This window comes from Columba livia, chromosome 4 (assembly GCF_036013475.1).
Source record: "Columba livia isolate bColLiv1 breed racing homer chromosome 4, bColLiv1.pat.W.v2, whole genome shotgun sequence".
Classification (NCBI taxonomy): Eukaryota; Metazoa; Chordata; class Aves; order Columbiformes; family Columbidae; genus Columba; species Columba livia.
Window position 1 is genome coordinate 33,233,370 of NC_088605.1, and position 14,181 is coordinate 33,247,550.

The window sequence follows — 14,181 nt, forward strand, 5'->3', positions numbered from 1 at the left end:
TAAAAAGGGATGTAGTACTTAACACATACAGAAGACTAAACCTTTACGAGCTCTACAGCATATAGACAAGCACTGAGTTCTCAGTTCTTTACCTTTGAAAACCCTCAACTTAGCTGTAAGTCTAGATTAATTGCAGCAGGACTAGGTATAGTATTCCATTTGATAGAATAAAATATTGAGCCTTGGTGATGATGGAGAACAGCTTCCTTTCTAACTATCAGCTTCTCAAAATTCTGAAGTCATCTAGGCTTTTAACTATTTGGATTTGCAAATCCTAAACCAAACCATAACCTAAGAGAAATATGCAATACCTTTTAAAGAAACATGAGGCTTATGACATTGTAGATGCCAGCTCAGTTAAAATCTCTTTGAGCACTACAATACACTGAAGTCAATTGGATTCCAGACTTATATGTTACATATATGTTAAAGTTATAGATTTATAAGCTGTAAGTCTACACCTAGTCTTTATAAAAGGACCAATGACTACAGTAAAAATGGCATAATGACCAGTAGAGACCTATGCCTTCCTTTTTCTTTATGACCTGATTAATTTTGAAGACATTGAGAGTATTAAATTCCAACATTAATCATCCTAGACTAAATTAAAACTGGGCTACTAATCATGGACACTAGGCAAATCCATGGTATATGCAGAGACCAAACTTATTTCTGATGTTTATGAGTACCACAGTTGCTGGGGCTCTCTACTTTTCTCTACAGTTCTTCAAACCCTAATTCTAGCTTTAGGACCGGTTTTAGAACCAGAAGGACCAGTACCTTACTACAAAACTGAACACAGTACTTAAACACCAGCTCTTATTTTACGTCATTCAGCCCTATGTAATACTGATGTCACCTGAGATCATATAACTTTAGTTTTGTTTAGTTTAGTTTTGTTCAGAATTAATGGAAACTGGACGACTAATTCCAGCTACTCAAAATCAAGGAAGATAAGTTCCTGATCTATCACTGTCTTTTACCAGTATGATACACTAACATCATTTGGACTCCAACTATTTTAATTTTGAAAGATCTAAGCTTTCAATTGCTAAATTTACATTTGAAGAATGAGATTATAAAAACAGGAGGTTTTGAGGCCCAGTGGAGAGTGGATTTCTTTCATCTCTTTTTGTCCTACAGAGTGCCAAAGTCATGTTGTCTCTGGACCGGTGAGCCTGGAAATCCTGCTCCTAACACCAGTGTTAAATCCATTGTGCTGGTTTGACTGAAAATGGGTTATTTTTCTCCATGCAGTTAGAAACTTTTCTTTTTTATAGCTAACATGCTCATTATTTGGACTTAGTTTGAGAAGAAGCAGATAACACCCCAGCACAGAGCTAATGTTTTTAATTGCTCTGTTCTGAGAGTCAAGGACATTTTGAGCACTCTGCCCACAGGTGTGAGGCAGCGAGGAAGTGGGGCATGGATGGGGCAGAGCTTGACTGACATTCAGATTAATCAATAAGAGTATTCCATCCAATTAATGTCATGTTAACTATTTAAGGAGAGTTGGGAGTTGGAGCCTTCTGATTGCATCTTCTGCTCTTGCTTGCTCTGGGGCACAGCTGGGGGAGTTTATAGTGAGAGATGTTTAGTCTGGCCTTTTGCCATTTTGCAGAGGCCTCTGGGCTTTTCTGCCTCTTTCCTCTCTATTCTGTCTCTGGGATCGGCTGTGGGACCAGGTGCCATTTCCTGGAACTGGCTGTTCAGCATGTTCTTGAGGAATTGCCTTGAGTATCTTTTATATCTATTTTATATATATATTTACTAGTAGTGTATTATGAGGAGAGGGAGAGGGAGAGGGAGAGGGAGAGGGAGAGGGAGAGGGAGAGGGAGAGGGAGAGGGAGAGGGAGAGGGAGAGGGAGAGGGAGAGGGAGAGGGAGAGGGAGAGGAAAGGAAAGGAAAGGAAAGGAAAGGAAAGGAAAGGAAAGGAAAGGAAAGGAAAGGAAAGGAAAGGAAAGGAAAGGAAAGGAAAGGAAAGGAAAGGAAAGGAAAGGAAAGGAAAGGAAAGGAAAGGAAAGGAAAGGAAAGGAAAGGAGAAATATAGATCACTAGAAAGATCACTAGATCACTCACTCTTTTCCAAATCAGCTGTCTCTGCCAGTTTGAAGGCTGCAGAAATAACTATTCAAATGTTTGGGTGCCCTTCCCCCATTAATACCTGAAGAACTAGTTGTACCTAGAAACATAAAATAATCTTTTAAGTCTTTTTTCATTTTTTCCTCTGTGGAATTGCCCCAGGTTTTCTTTACAATTTCATATATGTGTTACTTAACATAAATCCACAAATAGCTGTAGCTCATAAGTCTAATGATTGAGTCACCTCAGTAAACTCCTCCTTAGGTTCACAGGGCACACAATGAATTGTCAAATAGATGAGATTGTTTAGCATTTCATTATACAAACACTGATAGATGACTTTTATTTTGACATTGCTGCCTTGAAAGTCTTCAAAAGCACTGTGAAAGGGTACATAATCAAATAGTCAGTGATATTTTACACAGTAAGAATTCTCTAGGGTAAAAGAAAGTCAATAAATATAATTAAACTATGAAAAGTTAAATATTTTTGCTCAAATTCTATCAGATAAAGAGATGCATACAAAGGCAATCCTAGAGATTTTCTTAGGTTTTGTAAAAGTTTGGTTTACATAGAAAAATATCAGCACTCCCTCAAATGTGTATCTCATAAAATTTGCCCCCTTTTCCCCTCTAAAAAGGGACAGCAGTGGTGGGTGAGTGGACAGTTGTGATTCAATTCAAGCTTGCAAGAATAGCCAGAAACACAGAATTGTTTTTTATTCTCCAGATCTGAATTTACAAGAGATGAAACAAAACAGAGTGGTAAAGAAGTATACAATCCTTGACTACAGGCCAGGGAGAGGATGATTACCAAGTTTTTGGGAGTTGTTTTGTTTTGCTTTCCGAAGGCTACAACTAATTGAGATGCTGGGGAGTTCTTCCTAAGACATTGGGGCCAGATGAGGAAAACGAGAAAGGCCAGAGCAGAGCTTCGACTAATCAGCCTCCTTCTCTCTGTGTAAATGTGATTCAGGCAGGGTACAGGTTTTGTGCTAGTTTTTTGTACTGTAGAGAATTTTATTATTACTGTAAACCCAATGTCAGATCAGTTCATATTTAACTGACGGAGAACTTGCTTGACACTGTGCCTAACCCCATGACTGAGGAGATGTATTTGCCCTCTGCCACAGAGGCTCGATGTTTATGGGCCCTTGATTGCCCCTGAGTCACAGGCTACTATTGTGTTCAGAAGTGCTTTTTTTGAAGCTGCACTTGGTGTAGCAATTGCAACCGTTTTGCCCTCAGACAGACCAAGCCATAATTATCCTCGCCTTTGCCACCTCTGAGCCAGTGCAATTCAAAGCGCCGATTTTGATCTTTAAAGCTTTATGTAGCTGAAGTCCCTACAATTTGAAATTAACTTCTCTTTTCAAAATGGGAGCTGAGAAATCAGTCCAAAGTACTTGAGATATCACTCCCCATGCATATACCTGGGGCTAGTGGCAGGAAAAATTCTCTGGAGGACACTTGACTTAGGTATTTACTTCCGAGTACTCAGTTGATCTATCAGCTCGTGTTCATTAAATATATAGCAAACAAGAGTTGAGATCTATGAGACTAGGTTGTGAGGTAGATTAGTGAGAATAGTGCCATAATGCCTTATAGGGAGATGATAATGATGATGATTATGTGGGAATATAATTTCTGAATGTCTCATTATTTTATGACAGGAGTTCTCTAACATAATTTCTTGCTGGTAGTCTGATATCAGAATTCTATTTCAGTTTTTGGGAAATAATTCAAAAGCTGAAGGATCCGTGTTTCTCTGAAAACTGTCTAATCCAGAGAACACTTGCAAATACATTTGTCTGGACATCTTGGCTCCAACACTTCATCTGAAGTGCTAAGCACCATTACCCACCATTGGAGGGGGAAGGCATATCCCTTTATTTTTCATCTAAAGTACTTACTGTTAGCATAGCATGTGTATAGCAGGAAATCCAAATAAGAAAACCCTGGTGTTTTATCTTTACCAGCTACTATTGAGAGATGCTCCTATCCCACTTATGGGAGGTTAGTGCAATTAAGCACCATGCCACTTCTCTAGGCACTGAGAGTTGAAGTTTCGACAAAAGTTTAAACAGTCTGTTGCTCTGGTCTATAATTACTTAATGCAGCAATGAACCACAATATGGCCATGAATCTGAAAGACAGTAAATTTTTTATTTCAAAATTATGAAATATTTGCAACTGTACTGAGTAGAAGTGTGGTTTACATTTTCTTCTAGCCCCTAAATATAATGCCTTTTAAAGCATTCCTCTTTTAGCTCTTTTCTGGAATGCTATTTTCAATGCAGTTTACTTTATGAAGATCACTTTGAAGCAGTTTTCACAGAAGGAAAGATCATTTGGCCCAGTGGCATTTGGATAAGGACTTAGTATAATTCCATTTGGGCTCTTCAAAAAGTAACTTTGAGATGCTAAGTAAATCAATCAGCTGTGTCTGAGGTGGAAATCTGCAAGGCCAGAGAATTTTGACATTAAACTTTCCAGACAGGTTCATTCAAAGTGATTGTTCCCAGGCTGAATTGGCTTGTATGTACTATTTGGAAATGTACTTAGTATTTATATACTGCAGTTTGTATCTGCTTTTCCTAACACAGAATGTATTTGCACGCTCACTTGGCTGATAGATTTTAGTGGTGCATCTCATAGGAAATAATGACTCAATGTCTTCAGAACTCAATTTGACTTTTGGAGGAAGGCCACGACTTCTAGGTCTTTAGGGATAAATGGTGTTGTAAAAGAACATTTTACCTTCTGAGAATCTCAGAGTGCTCTACAAATTTAGTGTTATGCTATCTCTCTCAGGTAAATAACTTTTAGAGCATTTTCAGGCAGTTTCTACCTTTCAGGCACTCCTTGGGCCCCTGCTTTGACCTGATTGCTGCCACTTAGCAGAGCCACCTCTCCTACACTTTGTCAATAACTAGTAATTATTTGGAGGTTACTTCGAGGGACAACCACTGTGTAAATATGCCTTGCTTGGTTATGCATTATTATTTTTGAGAAGGAGCTGCCATTTTGCCCCCCCCCTTTTTTTTGGGGGGGGTGGAGGGGAAGAGCCTTTTGCTGTGCTTTGAAAAGTACAGCTCTCCTGAAGAAAAAGGAAAGGGAAAAAAAGAAAAAAGAAGAGGAAAAGAAAGAAAAATAAACAATATGTGAAAAGTGAAAAGTGAAAAGTGAAAAGTGAAGAGGAGAGAGAGGAGAGGAGAGGAGAGGAGAGGAGAGGAGAGGAGAGGAGAGGAGAGGAGAGGAGAGGAGAGGAGAGGAGAGGAGAGGAGAGGAGAGGAGAGGAGGAGGGAGAGGAGAGGAGAGGAGAGGAGAGGAGAGGAGAGGAGAGGAGAGGAGAGGAGGAGAGGAGAGGAGAGGAGAGGAGAGGAGAGGAGAGGAGAGGAGAGGAGAGGAGAGGAGAGGAGAGGAGAGGAGAGGAGAGGAGAGGAGAGGAGAGGAGAGGAGAGGAGAGGAGAGGAGAGAGAGGAGAGGAGAGGAGAGGAGAGGAGAGAAGAGAGAGAGAAGAGAAGAGAAGAGAAGAGAAGAGAAGAGAAGAGAAGAGAAGAGAAGAGAAGAGAAGAAGAAGAGAAGAGAAGAGAAGAGAAGAGAAGAGAAGAGAAAAGCTCAGCCCACTTGCAGCCACCCGGTTATTTCAGCGGTTGTGCCCACCGAGGAGGAGCCGAGCGGCGCTGCGGCAGCGCAGCTAGCGGGGCCCGTGTCCGCCGGCAGCCCCGTAGAGTCGCCGCGAAACGGGGCCGGGGGCTGCGGGGGGGAGCGCAGGGCGCTCGCCTCACCTGCTGGCGGACGGTCGCGGTCCAGGTGCGCGACAGCGGCCCCGCGCGGAGCTGTGCAGGCGCGGAGAAGTGCGCGCTGCTGCCACCGCCTCCGCGTTCCTCTGCACTGGTGAGGAGAGGCAGGCAGTGGTGGTGCCGGGAGCAGGTCCGGGGAGGACGGACTGAGTGCGAAAGAAGACAGAGGGAGAGGGAGGGAGAAAGGGAGGGAAAGAGGGAGGCGGGGGAAGAAAGGAAGGAGGGAGGAGGGAGGGAAAGAATCGGCGATCCGGCGCAGCTTCCCCACTCTCACTCCGCTGCTGCAACTCCTCAAGTCTGCCCCGTTCTTTGCCTGGACATGTCTTAAGAAAGTTGGATCTCACCTTTCTTTTCGGCTTTTTATTATTTTTTCTTTCTTTCTTTCTCTTTTTTGTTTTTTTTTTTTTTTAATCTCCCCTCTCCCCGTCTATTTTTCCTTCCCACCCTCGTTCAAGTTTAAAACAGCGGATGGGTCGAAGCCGACATGCCGCGCTGTGGCGATGGAGACGGGCACCGCGCTTGCTGCGCGCCGGGGCCGCGTTGAGCTCCGGGGCCGCGGCAGAGTTCAGGCTCTAGAGCTGCGTGGTCACCGGGTCATTTCTCGCTTCTTCTCAAAAGGACTAAAAAGGAAGGGGTGGCGGAAGGGTGCGGAGATGAACTGAGCTGGAGCGGACTTTGAAAGAAAAGCGCCGAGTCCAGCTGGCCTGGTGAGTTCTTTGTTCAGTAAGTTTATTATCAGCAGGGTGCTTAAAGAGATGATACCCATGAGAGTTTGGTGCTCTAGTTTGCTGCGTTATTGAAAATATTCAGGTTTTCCCTTCAACCCGTAGTTTTTAAGTGTGTACTGTATGTATGCTTCTCTATATATCAATATCTATATGCACACCGACTTTATCCATAGCTATGCGTACCTGGGGCCGAGGGCAACTCCACCTACACCGGCACCTTCACGGAAAGAATGGCACGCAGATTTCCCGACCCAACTCCCTGCTGCCGGAGCCGGGCTTGGCGCGGCGGGATACCGGCTCTGCTTGGCCGAGCCGGCCGGGCTGGCTGCCGGCGTCGTCCACGGCTGCCCGTGCGCTGTGGCGCGGCGCCCCCTGCCCGGCCACCGCGGAACTGCGGCCCCGGGAAAGGGCGCGGGCGCTGCGGGGGCGCTGCGCGGCGGAGCCTCCTGGCTGCGGGCTGGTGAACCTGGAAGCCAGCCCTTTCTGAAGGGGTCGGTTTCGTCTGATGTGCAGCCCCGGGCTTTGGTTGCAGAAGGGCCCCCTGCGCAGCTGGCTTTATTTATTTATGTGGCTAATAAAATACGTGGCGAGCCTAATGCGCGGTAAATGCGCCCCCGCCGGCTTCTCCTGCCCGCAGCCCGGCTTCGCCGTTGGCCCGCTGGGTCGGGATTCCCCAGGCAAACGTTTGATCGTTATTAAGTGTGATCACTTATTAATGAGCGAGGAAACCTCCGATGACTGTTTGGGAGTATTAATCTTTACCGTTGGACTGGCTGACAGACATCCCTCTGGCACGACTCCTGAAGGGCGCTCCCCCGCCTGAGGTAGCCCCTACTCTTTCCAAGGCGCGGAGGTGGTGGTGGTGGTCGTCGTCGTCGCCGCCGCGCTCCCCTGGCTGTCCCCGGCCCCACGCACGCTACCCCCGCTGCCGCTTTTCCGGCTCCGCGGCACGGCCCGGCTCCTTAAACGGTGGCGGGGAGCCGCGGTAGCCGTCAGTAGGTTTTGCCGTCTGCTGGGAGACCTCCCTCAGCACGGCCATTGAGCTGCGGCTCGCACAGCCAAGGGACCGAGGCTGAGAGGCGTGAGGTCAAGCCCAGCGGCGCGGTAGCCCGCACCCCATCCCACTCGTTGCGTGGGGGAAGAGGGAATGGCTGCCGAGGAGCTGCGCTCGCCGCAGGGCGGTCCTCGCTGCCTCCGTCGCGAGTGGGGACCGCGGGGCTTGTCCCGAGTACCCGCTACTCCTCGGATGGCAGAGCCCCGCCAGCGAGGACCGCCAGCACCCTTGGGGTCTGACGGTCTCCCCCGCCAACCCCGTAAGATATTCCCCGCCAGCAGCTTTCTGAAGTCTACGAGTAGCCTCTCTGTGCAAGGACTTTGCCACACTCGAAGCCACCGCGTCCCCGGACCAGCACCCCCCTCCCTAGCGCCCCGGCCGGGCTGGAGCGGGCCGAGGGCGGCAGAGGTGAGGGATAGATCGCCAGCTTCCTCGCGAGCGCCGGTCCACGGGGAGGAACAGCTTATGCTGTGGCTCGCCTTTCTGCTGTTCGTCCTCCCCCGGCGGGGCGGGCGCTGGGCGCAGAGGCAGGCCAGGGTGCGTAGACCTCAAACCTCTCCCGCTCCCGCGGAACGCCGCCGAAACGAGTTCCGGAGCACCAGCCGTCCAGCGCCGCGGAGGAATACGGCGGCAGAGGGCGCCGCGGCCCGAATGGGGCGGAGGGGCACCGGCGAGACGCTGTTGCGGATGCCGAAAGAGAGGGGGAGCGGAGCTGAGGGCAGCATGTGGGGCTGGCCTTGGTCCGTGCCCCCGCCCCGCAGGCAGTGAGGCGCCGAGTGGTGAGGTGCGGCACGGAGCGGCGGGGACCGGGACAACCGGGCGAGTTGAGAGAAGTTTCAGCAGCGTGGGAGGGCGGGGAGGGGGCGGCGCGGACCCCCCTCGGGAAGTTGCGGCGCTGAGGTGAGGCCGGGAGCGCGGCGGGGCCCCCCGGAGGCGCTGGGCGAGCGGCCGCCTCGTGCTGCAGGGGCCGCGGGAACGGACTGCGGAGTGGCGCCGGCCCCCTCCCCCATAGCTCCCGCCCGCCCGCGGCGCCGGGCCGGGGTGGCCGCCGCGCTTGGCGGGCCCTGGCGTCCCGCGGCTGGCGGCGGCTGGACCCGCGGCCGCGCTCCCCTGAGCCGGCAGGTTGCTCCGAAGTTAGGGCGAGGAAAAAGGGTGGCGGCGATATTTTCCCCTGGAGGCAAGGTGTCTTAGAGTGCGTGTGATGGGCCACTACAAACTTCATTCCCTGGTAAGCCGGCAGGGGCGATTCGCGGCGAGCACGTACCTTGGGGTGACTTTCTTCCTTTGTTTGCACTTTTACACCGCGTCCCTTGTTGTGTTCCTCTCCGGATTTTTCCGAAAGATAAAGGGCAGGGTCCGCAAGGCGTCTCTCCGGGAGATCCCGGCTGAACGGGTCTGCCGGTTTCTTCTGCTTTTTTTCTTCGTCTTTACGGCAGTTAGAAGGAAATAAAGCTGTGTTTGAAACGTGTGCTTTTTAATCTTTTGGTGTCAGTAAGTGATGGTGTGCCTTACCGCTGATAGTATCCTCCCGTTACGAACTTTTTTTTATAAACGCATGAATAACTTAAACGCTGCTTTAGTCTAATAGCAGTTTTTGCTGCGGTTAGAACTACTTGCATGCAAGTTATTCCTGGGCAGTTGCATGGGAAACGTTACCTGTATTCTTTCACCACCTCTGCTGTCTTTCAGTGAAACAAAAGAATGTTGTGTAATGTATTTCCTAATTACCTGTCTAACTATGTGGAAATATTCAGCTATTTAGTAAGTAAAATACATTACTCTAGTGCTGAAAGCTATTTATTATTTAAGTTTTTGTTTTGTTCTCTGTGAAATCCTAAAATCTCACTTTTGGGAGATTGGAAGGCAAGCTTTAGTAGTTGTCCCAGTAGTGTGGGATAGTCTCCTGGGTTTTATAACTTACCATGCAAAAGAACTTCATATAGCTGTCGCTGCTGTCACTGCAAGTAAGCAAGCATGAAATCCCTTTGTACCCCCCCCAATTTACTTTTTTTTTTTAAGTTTAAAACTGACTTCAAACTCAGTGAAACAATTTTTGTCATGACAAACTTTAAGGTGCCATGTTAAATTTCGATCAAACTCTTTCATTCATTGACAGAGATTTGCCCTGCACAACTGGGGAGTTCAATATTAGATACACTAGTAAATAACTACCATACGGGTAAATAGTCAAAAATCTCTGTAACTTTGTTTCACTCTGCATAATATTTGCATGCTGTTTTAATACAGCTGCTGTATTGACCCTTTAACAGCAAAGATCTTGAAAGCATAAATCAGAGTATTTCATATGATGAACTCATAGTGTGGAGAATACAAGCATAAAGCATACTGGAATTTAGTCACAAGTTAAAACTGTTATGTTAATCTCGGTGACAAAGTACATTTTTTGAATAACTTACCAGCTTTACTAAAGTAACATACCATATGCTTTCATCTTGTGTTTAGTTTTCTGGATACCAAAACAGCCAGACTCTCTTCCTCCTAGAAGAGCAAAGGACATGACACTGTTAAGTTTTTTTATTGGAAACTTAAGCATGTTGAAACAGATAAACCTGGTTTTCGTGGTTGTTGTTGTTTGTTTTTGTTTTCAATTTTTATTTTATTTTTAAATCAGACTACATAAATAATTGCTTTTAAACAATTGAAAGAGTAGATGCAACTAGTTAGTACAGCCCACAAAGCCACAGGATCTCTCATAGACATCTGCAGTAGGAACCCTCCCATGACAGCAGAGTTACTGCAGTAATAACTTTTCACAGTGCATTTGTGTCAAATGCCGTCAGTTGCATATGCTGATCAAAATTGACCTTAAAGTAAATAGGTGTTGTTTTGATTGATGGAGATACTTTAGTGTTAGTAACTGAACATGACAATTCAAAGAAGCTGGTGCACATGCGAGGGAGGAATCACCACTACATTTCTTAAAAGTTCCTGAAAGATTTCAGGAGGCATTGTAGAAACAGCACTAAAGAAATTCTTTAAGTCCTCAGAATGTTCTCTGATGTTCCCCTAGAGCCATGTTAACAGGCCATGCTCACGGTCTCCTGCTAATGTAAAGGATGTAGCTTTAGTCTTACAGGATGTCTTTCTGGAGTGAACTGGGATCTTGCATGGAGAAAAAGGATAGCGATTGGACTAAGACTCATCCCGACTTGGGCCACGTGGCCTGGTTTAGATTCTTTATCTACCTGTGATTTTTACTTGATTGCTGGGGGAGTAAATCTCTCAATGTATGCTCCCCTCATTGATAAATTCTGTAGAAGATAAGCTTGTTCTGGTGTGGTGATAGGGGTTTTTTGTTTGTTTTGTGTAGTTGTTGGCTTGCTTGGCATTGAGATTACCATTTACTAGATTATGTATTTTATGCTTAAAACTTTGAAATCTCAAACTGGAAACTTTGAAGTCTATATACTGTTAACATACTGCTAAGAGAAACCGTCTTCTATATGACTGCTAACTTACCCAAATCATCTTCATTTGTACATTATCAATTTGAGGTCTTCTAACCCCAAAATTTTGCTTGTTGGTATAGCTTTAATGTCAAGATAGTTGATATTTCTAAGTTCCATTAGTATTTTTCCCGTATACAAATTATGTTAACAGTATTGATGTGTTAATCATTTTGTTAACATTGTAACTAAATGTAAAACTATCTTATGTATCCTAGTGCTAGGTATGCATATAGACCTGGATATGCATATAAATAAAAATTATCCAAATAATAATTTGCACATAGGAAATCAATATTTGTTTGAAAGTAGCTTTTCAGAATAAATACAGTGTGCACTTATAAACCTAGGGCTATAATGTTTTGTTAAGTGAATGGTTGCTTTATGTGTTGAAAATGGATGCAGAAAATCCTAAACTGGTCATATTCCAAAGATAATAAAAAATTCAGCAGTTCAAAGTGTAGCCTTTGGCTAAAATGTTTCTGAAATTCAGTCATTCTGGCTCCCTGTAATGAGCCATCTGAGTTTATATCTAACACATTATCACTTTATCTTAACTAGTAAGGAAAAGTATGAAAGTGTTAACTGTCTTTACAACTGGCATTGCTTAATACTTTGAGTATTTATCAAGATTACATTGTGTTGATTTTTGGATAATCCTGGATCAACATTTTTTAGTTTCCAGTAGTTCTGTAAATTATGACAAGATGGAAAAACTGTCTTGTAATAGAAACGGTTAACTTGTTTTTGTCTAACATGGTTAACTGTTCAGTTGAGAGATGCTCTTAAACTCTTGCTTGTGACTCCGTAAACCTTAGAAGTTGCTGCTGAGGAATGGATTCTCTTACTGGTAGTTGCGTCATCGTGTGTAACAGGCTGCCTGTTGCCAGTTCTGAGTAGACTCCTCTTGAAGTTATTAACAGAAAAGTGGCAAAAAGTGCTACAGGTATTATGGCACAGAACAAATATTTATGGTAATAGCAAAACCTCCATGTGTTCAACTTGGAATTTTATTGAGGAGTTTGGATAACTTAATGCAGCTTAATGCATCATAGTGTGGTGCACCTTGTGTCTAACGTGCCTGAAATGTGAGGAACAAATGATAAGATGCAGACAGGTACAATGTTTTACATAATAATTACATGGCTTCAGAGAACTTTTTGCCAGACATAAGTATAGGCAGTGAGTTATGGGATGCCATAGCATTGAGGGATCAAGCTGGGTTTTAGACCTCGGCATATATTTTAGAAAATATCCTAGTGTAACTGAGGAAGAGGGGAAAAAGCTGATCAGATCAGCATAGGATCTGAATCGTTAAGTAGTTTTTTGATAATAAACAGCTTCCAAAATTTCAGCAAGATGGAGTATAAGAAACTGTTTCTGTTAATTACTTAAACATTATGTAACAATTTCTTAACATGTCTTTTAGAATGGCACCTGAAATAGTTTGCAGTTTTGGAAGTATTGATATCACTTATTGCAGGGTTTTGATTGTGTGTTTGTTTTGGTGTTTGCATTTTTTTTGTTGGGTTTTGTTTTGCCTTTTCTTGCCTTTTTTTTTTTTTTTCTTCTTAATGAAAATGCTTGTTTACTTGACAGTATGTTTCGTGCCCTGGAGACCCAATAGTCTGTTTATTCCCAGGATGAATCATAGCCTGGGAAAAAGAGTAGATAGGAGAAGAATAATACTTTTAACCCATTGAAATGTTGGCTGTTCCAACCTTACATTCATTTGCTCTCCAAACCTTCATCCACTGTGAAGACCTTGTAAGCAGTGGTTCCAGCTAGTGACTTACTTTTAAAAGCTCATACACTTTTTATTGTTTGCTCATTCACTTTTTATTGTTTGCTATGGTTTTAGCTTTAGTCATGTAACTTAATTGCTAGATTTGGAAGATGGGCAGCCTTTTTTTTTTTTTTTTCCTCCTTCCATAAAGATACTAGCTAAGTTTTCACTATTCCCCTCCAATATTTCTTACAGTTTCCGTGGATCTGAGTCTTAAATGCTTCTTAAAATCATTGACTTACTAACAGCTGGGACCGAATTAACTTCTTTGGAGGTTTTTGTGTGAACTGTTGATACAAGGAGATTAATTTGCTCTTACGCTTTCTAGTGGACAGAGTCAGTCCATGGAATTTTAGCCAGTGCAATCTTTAATGTATCTACCTGAGCAGGCAGGAATTAGGGGAGAGAGAAATAACTGTGACAGTAAATGTGAGTGGAGGACAGAGACAACATAATATGATACCATTTGAGCTGGTGTGAGGAGAGGCTGACAGCTGACTACAGAGTGAGGAGAGACTAGGGCTAAAATGTGGAAGGCTGGGAAGAATGAAAGAAGGGTGCAGTTAGGAATTAGTATGATTAGGACTTAGTATGAGTTCTATGACAGACTGGCCAGAGAAGAAGGTGCTAAATGAGAGGTAACAGAAAAATATTTAGGATAAATAGAGAAAGGTGAAATTAAAGAATTTGTAGTAATTAATCAAAGTAATCAAGTCAAAACTAGATTGCTTTCTCCTTTCTGGAAATGATTTTTTCCCCTAAGATTTGGTTGATAGCTTGGTCTTGTTGAGGAAGCATTCTGAAGCTTTGATTTTTGTTGTCTTGTGAGACTTTGGGAAGACTGTTGCTGTAAACCCAGATGAAGAAGGTGGTCCCAAAGGTCATGTTCCTGAGGTTTTTCCTTTTATTTCTGCTGCAGTCTTACCTGGATTTAGGCATTGGAAATGACACACTGAATTCTTTGAAAGAGAAAGCCAGTGAGGATGTGTCTCCCTGTCGTCTGTCTTGCTGTTCCAGGTTCTTTCCCTGTTATTTCTGGAGTGTATTTGAGAAACGTCATAATAATCCCTCCATTTATTTTGATAGATTCCTGTTCTCATAGGCCTTGATACTAATTTGTTTTAGATATGTTCTGAGAGGGGGGAAAAAGGGAATATGTTGGTGTGGGGTTTTTTTGTGTTTTGTTTTGTTTTGTTTTCATGGTGTGTACTGCTATCCACTACACTTACAAGGCTACTCAGAGATGGAGAGAATACAA

At 44.4% G+C, this 14,181-nt stretch overlaps 1 protein-coding gene and 1 long non-coding RNA gene across 9 annotated transcripts in view; one reads left to right on the forward strand and one right to left on the reverse strand.

Moving 5' to 3' along the window:
- Positions 1-9,195, reverse strand: part of LOC110357257 (uncharacterized) — a 38,678-nt gene extending 29,483 nt beyond the window's left edge. Inside the window, exon 1 of one of the 2 annotated variants that reach the window (XR_002410812.2) lies at positions 8,935-9,195. This is a non-coding gene — a long non-coding RNA (uncharacterized LOC110357257). Of the gene's footprint in view, positions 1-5,873; positions 8,071-8,934 lie in introns of those variants that run through there. The other variant, XR_010472232.1, reaches the window with a different exon arrangement.
- FAT1 (FAT atypical cadherin 1) overlaps positions 5,821-14,181 on the forward strand; it is a 112,484-nt gene continuing 104,123 nt past the window's right edge. For 2 of the 7 annotated variants that reach the window (XM_013371926.3, XM_065061106.1), the window contains exon 1: positions 8,664-8,898. In XM_013371926.3, coding sequence (XP_013227380.2) covers positions 8,872-8,898 — 27 coding nt within the window. In that variant the 5' untranslated portion in view covers positions 8,664-8,871. Of the gene's footprint in view, positions 5,983-6,506; positions 6,596-8,317; positions 8,455-8,548; positions 8,571-8,659; positions 8,899-14,181 lie in introns of those variants that run through there. The other 5 variants (XM_065061104.1, XM_065061103.1, XM_065061105.1 and 2 more) reach the window with 5 other exon arrangements.